At 42.3% G+C, this 18,965-nt stretch overlaps 1 protein-coding gene across 1 annotated transcript in view; it reads right to left on the bottom strand.

The window, feature by feature from the left end:
• Positions 1 to 18,965, bottom strand: part of LOC120998952 (squalene synthase-like) — a 71,170-nt gene that overhangs the window by 9,519 nt on the left and 42,686 nt on the right. The window contains 1 exon segment of the mRNA XM_040429827.1: positions 17,495 to 17,647. Coding sequence (XP_040285761.1) covers positions 17,495 to 17,647 — 153 coding nt within the window.

The following is an 18,965-nucleotide window of genomic DNA, read 5'->3' on the forward strand; positions in this document are numbered from 1 at the left end:
ACAAAAATTAGCTTTAAAAGAACTAGCTGGTCTTAGGCTACTTTCACACTGGCGTTTTGGCTTTCCGTTTGTGAGATCAGTCATGGGCTCTCACAAGCGGTCCAAAACAGATCAGTTTTGCCCTAATGCATTCTGAATGGAAAAGGATCCGCTCAGAATGCATCAGCTTGCCTCCATTCCGTCTCCATTCCACTTTGGAGGCGGACAAGCAAGCAGCGTTTTGGTGTCCATCGGATGAAACTGAGCCAAACGGATCCGTTCTGACACACAATGTAAGTCAATGGCAACAGATCCGTTTTCTATGACACAATCTGGCACAATAGAAAATTAATCCGTCCTCCATTGACTTTCAATGGTGTTCAAGCCGGATCTGTCTTGGCTATGTTACAGATAATAGAAACGGATCCGTTCTGAATGGATGCAGACGGTTGTATTATCGGAATGGATCCGTATGTGCAAATGCATGACGGAGCCTCACCAAACGCAAGTGTGAAAGCCGCCTCTCCTACGACCTATAGTTTCAGGTATAGGGTCATTAACTGAAAGGTTAGGAGAGTGGCTAGATTGCTTTTTGCAACCATCGGTAACAGAGTCCCTGGTTATATAAAAGATACTTCAGACATTCTGAGATTTTTTTATGATGTTAAATGGAGTATTGAATCTTCCGTATTTTTCACCCCATAAGACGCACCTAGGTTTTAGAAGAGGACAATAAGAAAAAAATATTTTTCATTAGACCTCAGCTAACAGCCCCAATATTAATAAGACCCCAACAAGACCTCATATCAGACCTCATATCAGCCTCCATTGCCTCATATCAACCCTCTGTCGCCCCCATTGCCTCATATTGCCCCCAAGCAGCCCCCATTGCCTCATATAAGCCCTCTGTAGCCCCCATTGTCTCTCATATTGCCCAAGCAGCCCCCATTGCCACATATGAGCCCTCTGTAGCCCCCATTGCCTCCAGCACCTCATGTTTAATAAAATAAACCACTTACCTCTCCTGCTCCTGGACACCGCTGCTCCTCACCACCCGCCATTTTCTTCCTCCTGCTGTCGGCTGTGCTGTAAACCGGGACACACAGCGAGAGGTCACAGAGCGCCCTCACGCTGTGCGCAGCCACTGCACAGCCGACAGCCGAGGACCAGGAAGCGGTGAGAACAGAGCCTTCACCGCTTCCTGGTTTTCTGGTACTAATGAGCTCTTCCATAATGGAAGTGCTCATTAGTATTCACACCATAAGACGCAGGGGCATTTCCCCCCCCGCCCCACTTTTTATGGGGAAAAATGCGTCTTATGGGGCGAAAAATACGGTATATGGATAGCCAGCGACATTTCATTGTACCCGTCAATCCCACATATTGTGGCCATTTTAGAGTTAGAGTACCATCTTCATAGATATACACTGCCTGTCCCAAAAAAAAAAAAACCTTTAGCTTTGATTATGGCACACATTCGCTGTAGCATTGTTTCGATAAACTTCTGTAATGTCACAAGATTTATTTCCATCCAGTGTTGCATTAATTTTTCACGAAGATCTTCCATTGATGATGGTAGAGTCTGACTGCTGCACAAAGCCTTCTCCAGCACATCCCAAAGATTCTCAATGGGGTTAAGGTCTGGACTCTGTCACACATGGATTGGCCACCACAATGTCGTCTCATGCTCCCTGAACTGCTCTTTCACAGGTTGAGTCCGATGAATCCTGGCATTGTCATCTTGGAATATGCCCGTGCCATCAAGGAAGAACACATCCCTTGATGGAATAACCTGGTCATTCAGTATGTTCAGGTAGTCGCTGACCTCATTCTTGGAGCACATATTGTTGCTGAACCTAGACCTGACCAACCCCAGATCATAGCACTGCCCCCACCGGCTGGTACAGAAGCACTAGGCATGATGGGTGCATCACTTCATCTGCCTCTCTTCTTACCCTGATGCGCCCATCACTCTGGAACAGGGTAAATCTGGACTCATCAGATCACATGAACTTCTTCCATTGCTCCAGAGTCTGATCTTTATGCTCCCTAGCAAATTGAAGCCTTTTTGTCTGGTTTGCCTCACTGATTAGTGGTTTTCCTACGGCTACACAGCTGTTCAGACCCAATCCCTTGAGTTCCTTTCACATTGTGTATGTGGAAATGCTCTTACTTTCACAATTAAACATAGCCCTGAGTTCTACTGTTGTTTTTCTTCTATTTGATTTCACCAAATGTTTAAGTGGTCGGCAATTACGATCATTCAGGTTTTTTTTCCCGCCACATTTCTTCCTCGAATACGATGGGTCCCCACTATCCTTCCAGTTTTTATTAATGCGTTGGACAGTTCTTAACCCAATTTTAGAAGTTTCTGCAATCTCCTTAGATATTTTCTCTGCTTGATGCATGCCAATGATTTGACCCTTCTCAAAAAGACTAACATCTTTTCCACGACCACGAGATGTGTCTTTCGACATGGTTGTTTAAGAAATGAGAAGAAACTCTTTGCAACAGTTGGGGTTAAATAACTTATTGCCAGCTGAAAGATAATCGCCCAATGCAGTAACTATCCAATAGGAGGCTCAGAACTATTTGCTTAGTTAAATCCAGGTGGTGACTTTTTTTTTGGACAGGCAGTGTAGTAAATACTCCAGAGGCCTGATGGATTATATTCTGGACATAACTGAGTTAATAAAAATCCAGTTAATTTTTGTTTGATAAGAAGTATTAAGTCCAGAAAAAATGAGTTTTGATGGGTGGTCGCTGGCTAACCTAGTAATGTCATACTGGGAGGAGATAGATATATAGATATATATCTCTAATATGATACAAATCCTTTTGTTCAGATGATAGGCTGGTATGGCAGATACATTGATAATCTGCTCCTGATATGGGAGGGTGATGTGTCTGCCATACCGGCCTTCATTACGTATTTAAATGATAACCCATACAATTTGAGGTTTACCTGTTTTTTTGATTCACATAGTATTAACTTCCTTGATCTTAAATTGACTGGCATTCCTGATAATTTGAAACATACTGAAACCTATCGGAAAGAAATAACTGGCAATACGATCCTGAGGTCTAATAGTCACCATCCTATGCATACTATTAAGGATATTCCTGTAGGAGAACTGATTAGAGCACGCAGGAATTGCAGTACAGATGTTTCTTTTAACAGGGAATGTGGTGAAATCATTTCACATTTACAAGATAGAGGATATCCTTAATGGATGCCGGCTAGAGCCCTCAATATCGTACAAAATAAAACAAAGAAGTGAAAGAAAAAAAGATCCAATAGAGAAAATAAAAATAAATACAGAGAAGGTAAAAATAATGTTATTCTACCTACATTAGTATCGACTTACAGTCGACAATTCTCCCAGATAAAGAATGTTATACTTAAATGTCTCCCCATTTTATATGAAGTATTAAAAAGTGGCTGAGTACTGAGGAAAAAAGGATAAAAATTTGGGGAGAATGGAAGTTTTAAGGTACTGTCTTGCCTCTATTGCCTTACTATCCCCCCCCCCTTCTCATTTATTGAACGGGGGGGGGGGGGGGGGGGTTGTTTGGGTAGGAATAGGGGGTGTAAGGTTTAATAGGGGAATAAGAATATAATAATATTGCAGTTTTTATTGAATTGTATTTTTTGAATCTCTAATAAAATGTAGAAAATTATTTAAAAAAATTTCAAAAGTGGCTGTAGGGTAATATCAAGACGTTCACAAACATTAGCTAACACTCTTTCCCCTTCATTTTTTTCTGACGTGACCAAAACCACAACCAATATTTGGTTGTAATACTCGGGTTTTTCAAGATGTGGAAGTCATCCATGCAAACCTGTAAATATACCGTGACTGTCAAAAGCTTTCATGATTCAATTTATATTACGTGTATATGGTGTGTTGAATGCGATTTGATGTACGTAGGCAGTTCTTCTACAAAATTTAAAGATAGAATATCAGAACATATTACATAACTAACCCTTCCTGCCTACAGCAAAACACTTTATATCCTCACATGACCGCAGCTTGAAAAGCTTCCAAAACTTTGCAATAGAAAAAGTGGTGCCCGCCCTAGAGGTGGAGATACAGAGAGGGATTCTGGATTTTTAGGGTGAACACTACATCTCCAATGGGATTAAACATGAGAAAAGAGCTTATGTATTATTACTAGTGATACTAATGATATTAATTAATTGTAATATATGTAGCAGAATGGAAAAAAATCAAATTTTCTTTTTTGTACTTTTCTCATATTTCCCTTGTGCAAACACAAAGCAAATTCCATTACATGTTGTCAAAATAGTATTAATACTTTTTATAATTTTGACAATGTAAACTAATTGTATCATTTCTCCTTTTTACTTTTGTGCACACGCGTTTTTTCATGTTGTGGACCTAATTTTTGGTTGGGATTATATATTGGTTGTTACCTCAAAGCATGAAATGTCGCATTTGATGTAACTTTATATGTGGATTCTATTTGTTATATGTGGCAAGTTAATGAGCATTCCTTACAAAGGGGTTTGTACGGTATACCCCTACCCCTGACTTGATTGGGGTTGTGAAGTGTATTTAAAGCCCTGCAGGGATAGTCTCATAAAGTTGTGAATAAGAACACACCTGTGTTCAAAACACGTCAACCATGCTGGGGCGAAGTTTGTGTCCATGTGAGTCATATGCTACAAGAAGAAATACAGTGCAACTGAGTTTATTACCAGTGCTTGAACTCTTTCCTTCTATTTCCTACAAGAGTGATTTGCACAGGGCTGTGGATTGTGAGGTGAGCTGGATTTTCTCTAAAAGCATTTTTGCCCCGATACTGTTGCTCTGGTTAAATTTTCACACCATGTTTTTTTTTTTTAAAGGGCACATTGTTGTTATTTTAGTAAAAGGATTTTTTTTTTTTTTAACAGCGCCACTCCTGTCTGTGACCATGTCTGGTATTGCAGCTCAAGCCCATTTATCTGACCATTTCTGGGGAAAAAAAGCAGACCCTTTTTCTAATCCTGGACAATGTCCGGGCAACCTCCTGAAAGAGGGCAAGACAACACCCATTTGGCCCTTTTATGGTACCAGTACCTTGTTTCAGCCAATCCAGGCCTGGACCCAATGGGTAGGTGGGTTGGGCATTGTGCCAATGCCTGAAATTTGGGAACAAGAAAGCTGAAGTTGATGTAAAAGTACTGTGTTTGCTCCCGAGTCTAATGCAGTAATTTAACCGATTAATTATCGTCAAGTAGCTAAAATCCACAAGTTTCTACTATCAGGAAGTATTACTTTACTGAGAGAGTAGTGGATGCATGGAATAGCCTTCCTGCAGAAGTGGTAGCTGCAAATACAGTGAAGGAGTTTAAGCATGCATGGGATAGGCATAAGGCTATCCTTCATATAAGATAGGGCCAGGGACTATCCATAGTATTCAGTATATTGGGCAGACTAGATGGGCCAAATGGTTCTTATCTGCCGACACATTCTATGTTTCTATGTTTCTCTTGTCAAAAGATTCCACATTTAACTATATGCATTACCTTATATCCAGCATGCAGTCCCTGATGGTACTGTTGCTCTGGTTTTGTGGGTCAGATTTGCAAAGAAAATCAACTTTACTCCCCGCTCCCGCCGTATGAGCGCTTTCAAGTCAAGGAGGCTGGCTGTTGCATACACTGTGCCCAAATCCTGCTTCCTGCCCCTTGATTGAAGTTTCAGAGCAGTGACAAGGTCATCCCCACACCTCTCCACATGTCTCCTACAGGTCACCTGTGCAGTGAAGCTAGGTGTACAGATCCTGGTCTGAGCACTTCTCTGTGTATGCACCAGACAGCGCACTCCCGGTGCTCGGTTCATCCTGGAGGCACGCAAACTTTCCAGGCATGCACTAACCCCCTTGTCTGGAGCACGCACAGAGAAAAGCCAGGAGCTGCAAGTCAAGGGGCAGAAGGCAGGATTTAGGCTCGGAGTCAGTGATCTGGAGGACGCAAGGGCCAGTTAGCATACGGAGGGATCGGGGAATAAAGTTGTTTTAGCTGCAAACATAAAAAACAGAACAGAAGCACCAGCAGGAACAACACATTTGAAGTGATAAAGTAACGCACATAGTTAAATGTTGAATATCATGACAGGTTCCCTTGAATATGAAGTGGGCACATTACTGCAAAGTGAGGCCGATTTGCCTTTCAGGAAACCTTGAAATCTGGTCGACAAAGTCAGTTTATAACAGCATAACAAATTTGGAAGACTCCAAGTCCTATAAACTCCTCAACGTTGAAATTGCAACACCAAGAAGGAAGAGTCCAAGTGACGTCCAATTTCACTTGCAGTACAAAATGGCTCACTATGTGCTATTTTTCTAATCGGATGATCCGTCCTGCAGAGGTTTGCCTCTGTGCACCTCTTGCTGTCCTTCTAGTTCGTCACTATTCTCCCAACAGTGCTGACATCTCAGACTACTGTAAGTGCATAACTATGTGCCGGAGTGATAAACCAAGGCCTCTCAGTTCAAGGATTCTGTCCCTCTCAGTTTGTGACAACTGATGATAACTGGCACGCTGATGAAAAGGAGACATCGCACAATCATCCCACACAACTTGATCAGATTTATGAGATTTCATCTGGCTAAAAAAAAAAAAAAATGGCTTTTATGTCACAGATTGGAGCTAGAAAATTTGATCTGCAGATTTTAGTAGCACCTCGTTTTGCATAACCTCATGGTTTGTCCTTCTTGGTGTTGCAATTTCACTGTCAGGGAGTGTGTTATTCTAGAGGATTTCCTGGACTATAATGTCACTTTTTTTAAAATAAATTTTATTTAGAAAATCACTAATCTATAACAATACATAATTAAACAATGACATCCTCTATTGTAGTCTTTTTTTTTTTTCCTCCTCCCAAACCCATCCAGACCAACCGTACCCTCCCTCCCTAGCTCACCCAGTATCCAGCACTCAGCTGTAAACGGAAGTGCTATCCTTAATTTTTTTTTAAATACAAACTTATGAATTATACCCCAATAGGTTTTCAGATCTGGACACAACCAAAACATGTGCAAAAAGTCATCTGCGAATCACACCGTGGACAATTTGAAGACTATTGTAAACCACATTTATTAAAAAGAATATCGTCATGATATACACTCTGTGTAGAATATTAAACTGTACTAATATACGATTCAAATTATATGACACTAATCTTAAAATCAACCAATATCTTTCCCCAATCCTCTACTGAGACCGTTGGGCAATCAGTTCCCCAATCCCTTTGACCCGGAGAAACAACCTCATTAGTGCCTTTACTAATAATTTACACTCACCTAAAGAATTATTAGGAACACCTGTTCTATTTCTCATTAATGCAATTATCTAGTCAACCAATCACATGGCAGTTGCTTCAATCATTTAGGGGGGTGGTCCTGGTCAAGACAATCTCCTGAACTCCAAACTGAAGGTCAGAATGGGAAAGAAAGGTGATTTAAGCAATTTTGAGCGTGGCATGGTTGTTGGAGCCAGACGGGCCGGTCTGAGTATTTCACAATCTGCTCAGTTACTGGGATTTTCACGCACAACCATTTCTAGGGTTTACAAAGAATGGTGTGAAAAGAGAAAAACATCAAGTATGCGGCAGTCCTGTGGGCGAAAATGCCTTGTGGATGCTAGAGGTCAGAGGAGAATGGGCCGACTGATTCAAGCTGATAGAAGAGCAACGTTGACTGAAATAACCACTCGTTACAACCGAGGTATGCAGCAAAGCATTTGTGAAGCCACAACACGCACAACCTTGAGGCGGATGGGCTACAACAGCAGAAGACCCCACCGGGTACCACTCATCTCCACTACAAATAGGAAAAAGAGGCTACAATTTGCACGAGCTCACCAAAATTGGACTGTTGAAGACTGGAAAAATGTTGCCTGGTCTGATGAGTCTCGATTTCTGTTGAGACATTCAAATGGTAGAGTCCGAATTTGGCGTAAACAGAATGAGAACATGTATCCATCCTCTGATGGCTACTTCCAGCAGGATAATGCACCATGTCACAAAGCTCGAATCATTTCAAATTGGTTTCTTGAACATGACAATGAGTTCACTGTACTAAAATGGCCCCGACAGTCACCAGATCTCAACCCAATAGAGCATCTTTGGGATGTGGTGGAACGGGAGCTTCGTGCCCTGGATGTGCATCCCTCAAATCTCCATCAACCTCAAGATGCTATCCTATCAATATGGGACAACATTTCTAAAGAATGCTATCAGCACCTTGTTGAATCAATGCCACGTAGAATTAAGGCAGTTCTGAAGGCAAAAGGGGGTCCTAATAATTCTTTAGGCGAGTGTATATAGTTGTGAAATCTTCCAGTTAAAACCTAAATTCCCTGTCAACTCATTCAAAAGTGAAGAAGTGTCTATCTCCAACAGTGGTGATTCTTTTAGATTAACAATTGCTGAACGTAACTGAAAATACCTAAACCAACTTAGATTATTCCAAATTTGTGCTAAAGAAGAAAAGGGAGTATCCCTCCATTTCTCAACACCTGTGAAACTTACACAATATAACTTACCCCCCGCTAATTTATCAAGACCCTGTAAATAAAAATTATACTAAAGAGGAGTGCACAAAAGAGAACCCTTAATGCCCAACCATCTTCTAATGGTGGTCCAAGATGTAGACAATAACTTTCCAGTCTCTCTATATTAGTGTTCAACATTAATCGCCCAGATTCCAACAGAGTAAATATATCATCATATGGAGATCGTTTCACCAACATTTTACACAAAGCATTTTTCTTCCATTGAGAGAATAACCATAGCTGTCCAGCTATAAAGTAGCCCTTGAAGTAGGGGAGGTTAAACCCCACCGCTCCAACGGCTTATAGAAATAGCTCAGCTTTAGCCGCACTCGCTTTCTTCCCCAAAGTAATTTGTTAATCATCCTCTCAATGAGTTTGAAAAACGTATCATTGATCCAAATTGGGGAGTTTGAGGATATAAAAAAAGCTGGAGGTAAGATCACCATCTTAACCAAAGATATTCTATCAGCTCTAGATAAGGGTAAGCGTGACCAGATCGTAATTTTTTTTAATCTCAATTTACTTAACAGCGGAGTCAGGTTAAGGTGAGTAAAGTCATCAATCCTGGGCGATATCGTCATGCCCAGATATTCAAATGAGTCAACAACCTTTAACATCCCCAAAATCCCTTGGCTAATATATTCAAATCTATCTAATAAACAGAAATTACAATAATACCTTCCGCACTAGGGATGAAGATGCAGAGTTATAATGTCTCACCCCAAATTATATATCAAAAACCAAGTGGACTGGGTATAATTAAAACATAATTTTTACTATGGTATTTAAAAAAAAACTTAAATAATATACCAAATTGCAGTTAGAAGATAGACAACAATAAGTAAACGCCACCTACTAATGCCACAGTGTAATAGAAGGAAAAAAAAGGGTGGATCTTACCACTTTCAGTAGAAGGAAAATCTGCACCAGATGGCGTGGATGTCCTAATGTTTGGTGGCAAAAGAACACTTGTGACCGGCATTCTTGTGATCCATGGCGGTGAATAAATCTCCTAATATGCCCCAATGGTAAAACCCTACCTAACAGGAGGGTCAGGGGCTCTAGAAGTCACCGAGCACCCGCCCCGATAGGAGCGATCCCGTACGGAACCTGTCCCTGTATTGGGGCCTAATCCCTATATCAACCGTTATTAAAAAGCCCTACATGCCATGTTTCGTTCCAAAAAAAACAGAACTCATCAGGGGACTCAATGAACTGAAGGGAATACTAGAAAAAATAAAAGGGAAACAAGAAGTACATAAAACAATGGTCACTTACAATCCTATATGACAAACTCCACATAAAAAAACACATCATCCGCATATAAAGAAATCCGATCCTCTAGACCCAGTACTCCAAACCCCTCAATCGTTGTATCTTGCCTAACCATAAGAGCCAGGGGTTCCATATAGATGTCGAACAATAATGGAGAAAGCGGACAACCTTGGAGAGTACTAAAGCTGGAAGTGAAACTACCGTTGAGATTAAGTCTTGCAGTAGGAGAGTTGTACAAAAGCCTAACCATACTTATGAATTTCATACCAAATCCCATCTTTTCCATAACCTTCCAAAGTAAACCCCACTCCAGCCTGTCAAATGCCTTAGAGACATCTAAAGACAGAATGGAGCGGGAGTCCCCACCGGAAATCTGTAGATTTGCAGTCGATGAAGGTTAAGGTGTGTACACTTATTAGGATAACCCGTCCTGATCTGGGTGTATGGTCGCAGGAATAACCCTAGAGAGTCTTGTGGCCAGCATCCTTGATAAAAGCTTAACATCTGTATTAAGAAGCGATATCGGTCTATATCAGGGCTGGCCAACCTGCGGCTCTCCAGCTGTTCTAAAACTACAATTCCCACCATGCCCTGCTATAAGCTGATAGCTGTAGGCTGTCTGGGCATGCTGGGAGTTGTAGTTTTGCAACAGCTGGAGAGCCACAGGTTGACCATCCCTGGTCTATATGATCCCATATCTAAGGGGTTCTTTCCTTTATTTTGGAATTACCACTTCTGCCACTGACTCAGATAGGGTACATCCTCTAAGGACTCAACCATTACCCTCAAAAGGCGTGGAAAAACCACCTCACCGTACTTGCGATAAAACTCATATGGAAAACCATCCAATCCAGGGGCAGAATTTCCCGAACATGCCTTTATTGCTGCCTCTAACTCCTGAAGGGAGAATTCTACTTCAAGGGATTCCCTCTATGCTTTAGTGAGAACCGGAAAAGTTATGGAGTCCAAATAGGAATCCATCTTTTCCTCCGAAATATCATTAGTGGAGCTATATAATTCTGAAAAGTTTTTGGAATGCCCCCTTTATTTTATTTGGCTCTTCAGTAATTATGCCCTCGGGTTCACGAATACTGAGTATTCCTTTTCTCTGGTCCTGATTAGATATCACTTTAGCCAGAAATTTTCCCGGACGACCGGATTCACAAAATTGTTTGTCCCCTTAAAAAAAAAGCCTCTGCTGGGCCTTTTCCAGGAGGAATTTGGAATACTCCTGGCTTGCGTTCTGCATTATCCTTCTATTCTCCTGTTTTATTACTGGAGAACTGATTCATCCCACTCAACGCAGCTGCCTTCAAGGCCCTATCTTTCTTCCCATACTCCCTTCTTAAATTGGCGATATTGCTAACAAGTAAGCCCCTCACAAAAGCCTTAACACATCCCACACCAGTTGGATTTTAACAGATTTATAATTAACCCCCCAGAAGTATATCATCTCCTGTTTCATCCAGTCATGGTTGTCTATTAAGGACAACCAATAAGGATTTAGTCTAAAAGGGGGGTACTACCCCTTCTGCCAGACACGCAGAGCTCAATGGATACTGGCACATGATCCGAGGAGTGACCTGGCTTCATATTTCATATATTTAATAGGTTTCAAATATTTTTTATTAATTAAAGCCAGGTCAATCCTGGACATGCAATTCCCAAATTTTGAAACACATTAATAAACTCTTCTCCCCCTTCCATAAAAACCCCACACATCCACAAAACCCGACTCTTCACAGAATCGTGCTAGCGGAGATCCCCGATTAGATACAGCAATATGACTATCTCCAGACATAGAAGTCCGGTCTATCTTGGGATTAATAACAGAATTAAAATTCCCATTCACTAAAGTAAGACAATCCGGACGTTGCTCCATAAATGTTAATAAGCAATTGAGTACATAAAAGGAAAAAAGGAAAAGGAATATAAATAAAAGCTAGAATACATAGTCTTTCAGCAAGTTTCCCATAAAGGAAAACATATCTCCCATATTAAATCAATAGAGGACGCCTCGCAGAAAAAAAAAAAAATCTTTGTGTATAAACACAGTGACTCCTCTGGAGTAGCTTGTGAAAGTGAAATGATTTGCCTGCGATACCCATCCCCTACTGATCCGAACCGTTGGGGTTTCTAATAGACAGACAACCGCTGGTAGGTGTCTCCGTCCCCAAGTCCCCGTACATTCCAGGTCAAAATTCTTATAGTCATATAATCATTTAGGCGTATTACATAGTAACATAGTACAAAAGGCCGAAAAAAGACATCTGTCCATCCAGTTCGGCCTGTCATCCTGCAAGTTGATCCAGAGGAAGGCAAAAAAAAAAAACTGTGAGGTAGAAGCCAATTTTCCCCACTTTAGGGGAATAAAAAATTCCTTCCCGACTCCAATAAGGCAATCAGAATAACTCCCTGGATCAATGACCCCTCTCTAGTAGCTATAGCCTGTAATATTATTACACTCCAGAAATACATCCAGGCCCCTCTTGAATTCCTTTATTGTACTCACCATCACCACCTCCTCAGGCAGAGAGCTCCATAGTCTCACTGCTCTTACCGTAAAGAATCCTTTTCTATGTTTGTGTACAAACCTTCTTTCCTCCAGACGCAGAGGATGTCCCCTCGTCCTAGTCACAGTCCTAGTTACATAGTAATTAGATCTCCCCTCAGTCGTCTTTTTTCTAAAGTGAATAACCCTAATGTTGATAATCTTTCAGGGTACTGTAGATGCCCCATTCCAGTTATTACTTTAGTTGCCCTCCTCTGGACCCTCTCCAGCTCTGCTATGTCTGCCTTGTTTACAGGAGCCCAGAACTGTACACAGTACTCCATGTGTGGTCTGACCAGTGATTTGTAAAGTAGTAGGAATATGTTCTCATCACAGGCATCTATGCCCCTTTTGATGCAACCCATTATCTTATTGGCCTTGGCAGCAGCTGCCTGACACTGGTTTTTGCAGCTTAGTTTGCGGTTTAATAAAACTCCTAGATACTTTTCCATGTCAGTGTTACCCAGTGTTTTATCATTTAGTATGTACAGGGGACTTGCATTATTCCTTCCCATGTGCATAACCTTACATTTGTCAGTGTTAACCCTCATCTGCCACTTATCTGCCCAAGCCTCCAAGCTATCCAGATCCCTCTGTAGTAGTATACTGTCCTCTTCAGTGTAAATTACTTTACACAGTTTAGTGTCATCTGCAAAAATTGATACTTTACTATGCAAGGCTTCTACAAGATCATTAATAAATATATTGAAGAGAATAGGGCCCAATACTGACCCCTGAGGTACCCCACTAGTGACAGTGACCCAATCTGAGTGTGTACCGTTAATAACCACCCTCTGTTTTCTATCCCTCAGCCAGTTACTTACCCACATACAGACTTTCTCCCAGTCCAAGAATTATCATTTTATATACTAACCTTTTATGTGGTACAGTGTCAAATGCTTTGGAGAAGTCCAGATATACGACATCCATTGATTAGCCGCTGTCAAGTCTTGAACTTACCTCCTCATACAAACTGATTAAATTAGTTTGGCATGACCGATCCCTCATGAAGCCATGCTGATATGGCGTTATTTGCTTATTTCCGTTGCGATGCTCTAAGATAGTATCTCTTAGAAAACCTTTACCCACAACAGATGTTAAACTTACCGACCTATAGTTTCCAGGCTCTGTTTTTGGACCCTTTTTAATATTGGCACCACAAATGCCATGCGCCAATCCTGTGGGACATTCCCTGTCAGTATAGAGTCCGCAAATATCAGAAATAAGGGTCTGGCTATGACATTACTTAATTCCCTTAGGATACAGGGGTGTATGCCATCTGGTCCTGGCGATTTGTCTATTTTAATATTTTTAAGTCGCTGTTGTACTTCTTCCTGGGTCAGACAGGACACTTTTAATGGAGAATTTATTTTTACATTCTGTATGTCATCTGACAGTTTATTTTCCTCAGTGAATACATTGGAGAAAAAAAATATTTAACAGCTTTGCTTTTTCCTCGTCGCTCTCTGCGACTCCCCCCTCATTACTCTTTAAAGGGCCGACACATTCAGATTTATACTTTTTAACATTTATATAATTGAACGTTTTAGGGTTAGTTTTACTCTCTTTGGCAATTAATCTCTCGGTCTCTAGTTTGGCCGCTTTTATTTGTTTTTTACATGTTCTATTTTTTTTCCTTATAGTTTTTCAGTGCTTCCAGGCTACCCTCCTATTTTAGTGATTTATATGCTTTCTTTTTGTCATTTATTACTTTCTTTACAGTTCTATTTATCCACATTGGTTTCTTTTTGTTCCTTAACCTTTTATTCCCATACGGTATGTACCTCTCACAATGAGATTTTAGGATGCTTTTAAAGATATCCCATTTTGTGTCTGTATTTTTATTTTTGAGGACTTTGTCCCAGTTAGTTAGGCCTATGGCCTATCTTAGTTGGCTAAATTTAGCTTTTTTGACGTTTGGTATTTTTGTTCCTCCCTGTAGAAACGCTCGTTTGAATGATAATTGGAAGGTTATTACTTTATGGTCACTATTTCCCAGGTGTCCCCCAACCTGCACGTCTGTTGTTCTGTCAGGCCTATTGGTTAATACCAAGTCCAGTATGGCCGTCCCTCTAGTCGGGTCCTGAACCAGTTGGGAGAGGTAATGGTCTTTGGTTATTGCCAAGAACCTGTTTCCTTTATGAGATGTACAGGTTTCAGTTTCCCAGTCTATATCTGGGTAGTTGAAGTCCCCCATAATAACCACCTCATTATGATTTGCCGCCTTTTCTATCTCATTTAGTAGTAGATTTTCTGTGGACTCTGGTATATTAGGTGGTTTATAGTAAACTCCTATTAGTAATTTATTATTGTTTTTAGCTCCATGTATTTCTACCCACAGCGACTCCACATGTTCATGTCCCTCACTTATATATTCCCAGAGTGTGGGCTTTAGACAAGACTTTACATAAAGGCAAACCCCTCCCCCTCTCCGATTTTGACGATCCTTTCTAAACAGACTGTAACCTTGTACATTAACTGTCCAGTCATAGCTATCATCCAGCCTTGACTCAGTTATTCCCACTATGTCATAGTCCTCCTCACACATCCCTAATTCCAGCTCCCCAGTTTTATTAGTCAGGCTTCTGGCATTAGTATACATACATTAGAGGGGTTTATGTATATTTTTTTACCCTACACCTTTCCTTCTGAAATGTTCTAGTCCCTCCTTCCATTCCTCCCCCAGTCCTACTACCTTGCCCCCGGTCTCTATCTGCACTATCTTCCCCTCCTATAATGTAATTTCACTCCCCCCGTACCTAGTTTAAACACTCCTCCAACCTTCTAGCCATCTTTCTCCCCAACACAGCTGCCCCTTCCCCATTGAGGTGCAGCCCGTCCCTACGATAGAGCCTGTAGCTGATAGAGAAGTCGGCCCAGTTCTCCAGGAACCCAAACCCCTCCTTCCTACACCAGTTCTTGAGCCACTTGTTAACCTCCCTAATCTCCCGCTGCCTTTGTGTGGCTCGTGGTACAGGCAGTATTTCGGAAAATACTACCTTGGAGGTCCTTGCCGTAAGCTTTTGACCTAAATCCCTGAAAATTTTTTTAAGGCCTCTCTACCTACCTCTAACTTTGTCATTGGTTCCGATATCGACCATGACCGCTGGATCTTCTCCAGCCCCTCCCAGTCATCTGTCAACCCGATCCGCGATGTGTTGAACTCTAGCGCCAGGAAGACAGCACACTGTTCGGCGATCTTTGTGATAGATTACCCTATCTGTTCCCCTAATAATGGAGTCTCCCACTACCAGCACCTTTCCAGCCTGCCCTGCTCTCCTGGTCCCCTGCTTACTGGAGCTGACATTCCCCTGACTGGCAGAGGAAGTGTCCGGCTGCAGCAGTGCCGTCCCTGGACTGACATCCCCCTCATTTGCCAAACGTGCAAACTTGTTGGGGTGTGTCAGATCAGGGCTAGCCTCCCTGGCACTCTTCCCTCTACCCCGCTTTCTAACTGTTACCCAGCTAGCTACCTCACTTTCCTCAGCCTCCTCTCTGTCACCCTCTCCCTCATCTACCCCAAAGAGTGCTTGCTCGGTGAGAAGCAAATTCTTTTGCAAATTGTCAATGCCTCTCAGTGTTGCAACTTGCCCGTTTAGAGACTCGATTTGCGATTCCAAATGGGTAATTTGCTCACATCTTGAACAAAGATATACACCCTCGAACGGCTGTTCCAGGACTGCATACATCATGCAAGATGTGCACTGGACTGCGTTGTCAATTGTGCAACACATACTAAATGGGGATTACACCACAAAAGCGAAAAATACAATATAATATAGTAATAAGAAACTGGCTAATTGCAGTCCCCCACTGAAGTCCCTGAATCTAAAGTCACTTAATCTTAAGTCGCACACTTAGACAACCATACACTTAATCAACCACGCGTCGCGGTCAAACTCTCGTTATATATCTGCTTATATTAATATAAATGAAGCTCACTACAACAGCCTGGTTTGTTATCCCTCTGGATTCAAAAAAGGATATTAAAAAATAAACCCCCTAAAAACCCAATCCCTCCCACTATCCATCCTAAGACTCATTGCTAGCCACCCACAGAACATCATCCCGCCCCCCAAACCCCATGATCCTCCACTATCAATAAGCAGACCTCTCTACTCAGACCATCCCTCCTCCCCATCAGTCCCACCTCCGCCAAAAAGAAAAAACAATCAGAAAGAAGTAAAAACAGCAAGAAGATTACATCACTGCTCAAACATTGCTCCGGTCTAGCCAATCCGAGACAAGGGCCGGAGTATTAAAAAAAAAAAATGTTATTCCATTAAATATTATCTGGAATTTAGCTGGATACAAAAATTAATACTTTGTCTTTGGCTTGTAGACGTTTTTTAAACCGCCAAAAAACTGTGTCTCTTTTCTTGACTCTCTTTCGAGAAGTCCGGAAAGAAGGACAGTTTACTGCCATTGTATATAATGGGAGGACACTCCCTGGCCCTCTTTAAGATCATGTCTCTATCCCGGGAAAAAAAAGAATCTTTGCCAAGAGTACCGAGGCTGCATTCCAGGAGTTGGTTAACCCCCGGGGAACCTCATGGTTTGTCCTTTTTAGTGTTGCAATTTCACTGCCAGGGAGTGTGTTATTCTAGAGCAGGGATGCTCAACCTGTGGCCCTCTAGCTGTTGTAAAACTACAACTCCCACCAGGCCCTGTTGCAGGCTGATGGCTGTAAACTGTCTGGGAATGCTGGGGGTTGTAGTTATGCAACAGCTGGAGGGCCGCAGGTTGAGCATTCCTGTTCTAGAGGATTTCCTGGACAGTAATATGTCCCATTTTTAAGATAAGCCATCAATAATTTGATTGGAGTGGGGGGTGGGTTCAATCAGCTGAATAAAGGGACTGCACCCTCTTTATTGAGTACCAGACAGAGAGCTATATATATTCCATGGTAGCTGTGCCTGCTACTGCGCCTCAATCTGATTTGGGCAGCCTCCAGCCCTGGAAACTACGGTATACAGTGGTGTGGTGTTTTCCTCCCACACACGAGCGTGACACATATGGATGGCCTTGGAAAAAACACTCCTTAGATATGAGCGCACCATCAGAATGTCCACTTTGTGTGGCTCTTCATACGTGGTGGTACATACAGTGAAGATTTCACTTACCTCATTAGTATACTGGTACATGAAGAATCTGACCGCCTGCATATTGGTGGCATTCATCATTAACGTCACCGTCTGCCCCTTGCGGATCTTCACCACTCCCTTAAACACCTGCGGGTTGTTATAAAAGGAGGCCAGGGTGGCCAAAGACATGACCTGAGAACACAAGGAGGATGCATTATTATAGGACAGTGGTGGTGAACCTATGGCACGGGTGCCAGAGGCAGCACTCAGAGCCCTCTCTGTGGGCACCCACACCCTGGAAAAAGTCTATGGTGTACCAATATGCCTTAGACTTTTCCTGCCATTCATCAGCACAGGGCGCACCATGAACGGCACAGGCAGCGGATTGAATGCAGGTACGCTATTATAGCTAAATGATAAAGTACATGGAAGATATATTATATTGGACTGTAGTATTTAGGTTAATTGCCATGTTGGCACTTTTCAATATATGTGGGTTTTGGGTTACAGATTGGGCACTCAGTCTGTAAAAAGGTTCACCATCACTGTTATAGAAGCATCAAGAGTGTTTCCCCTCACACCCCCCAATAAACCAAAATCACGGCTGTATGCAGAGGACGCACTACATTTTTTCCAGAAGAGTAAAAAAAGTTCTCTTGCCATTATGGAAGCACTCCTTAGTACCAGAGGACTGGGAAGCAGTGAAGGCTCTGTACTGACCGCTGCCTGGTCCTGGCTGTCCGCTGTGCAGTGGCCGATTAGCACAAAATTGTTTCTGGGCAAACTTGGATGCTTCTGTCCCTGGCTGCGGTGGGTGGAAGGAGACATGGTTACCTGGTAACTCGTTTCCTTTATAGCCTCTCAGCGGGCATCATCGGCTGCTCTGCTTGCTTCCAGGATCTTATCTCAGTTTGGGGTGGCATTATCTTACTTTTTTAAGTCACAGCAAAAGATGCGTAGGAAATTCTGCCAAGCACCAAGCTGAGCCATGTTTGCCGGGGTCTTCGGGCAACGTGACCGGCCCTCATTACTACAGCCACCCCAGGGAGCTAGCCCCCGCTCCTTACAGCTCCTGCCAGCTTCCACTGCTGCAGGGCACTGTATCGCTCCTGCAGCCCGCCCAAACTAACCAATAACAAAGCTCCTTGCTGTAAGGAGCTTGGTTAGTGCAGGCACAATCGCTGTGCTGCCTGTGCAGTTCACAGTACGCCCTGTGCTGATGAATGGCAGGGAAAGTCTAAGGCCTCTTTCAGACAAGCGTGACATTTTGGCTCCGGATGCGTTCAGTGAAACTCTCACCATTTTGCAAGTAAGTTTAGTCAATTTTGTCTGCGATTGCGTTCAGATGTTTCCACGCGGATGCAATGCATTTTTCACGCGCTTGATAAAAAAAAACGGAAGGTTTACAAACAAGATCTTATAGCAAGTGAAAAAACGCACAGCATGTGGACTTGCTTCTGGATGCAATGCGTTTTTCACTGAAGCTCCATTCACTTCTATGGGGCCAGGG

The sequence above is a fragment of the Bufo bufo genome, chromosome 4 (assembly GCF_905171765.1).
Source record: "Bufo bufo chromosome 4, aBufBuf1.1, whole genome shotgun sequence".
In the NCBI taxonomy this organism is placed as follows: domain Eukaryota; kingdom Metazoa; phylum Chordata; class Amphibia; order Anura; family Bufonidae; genus Bufo; species Bufo bufo.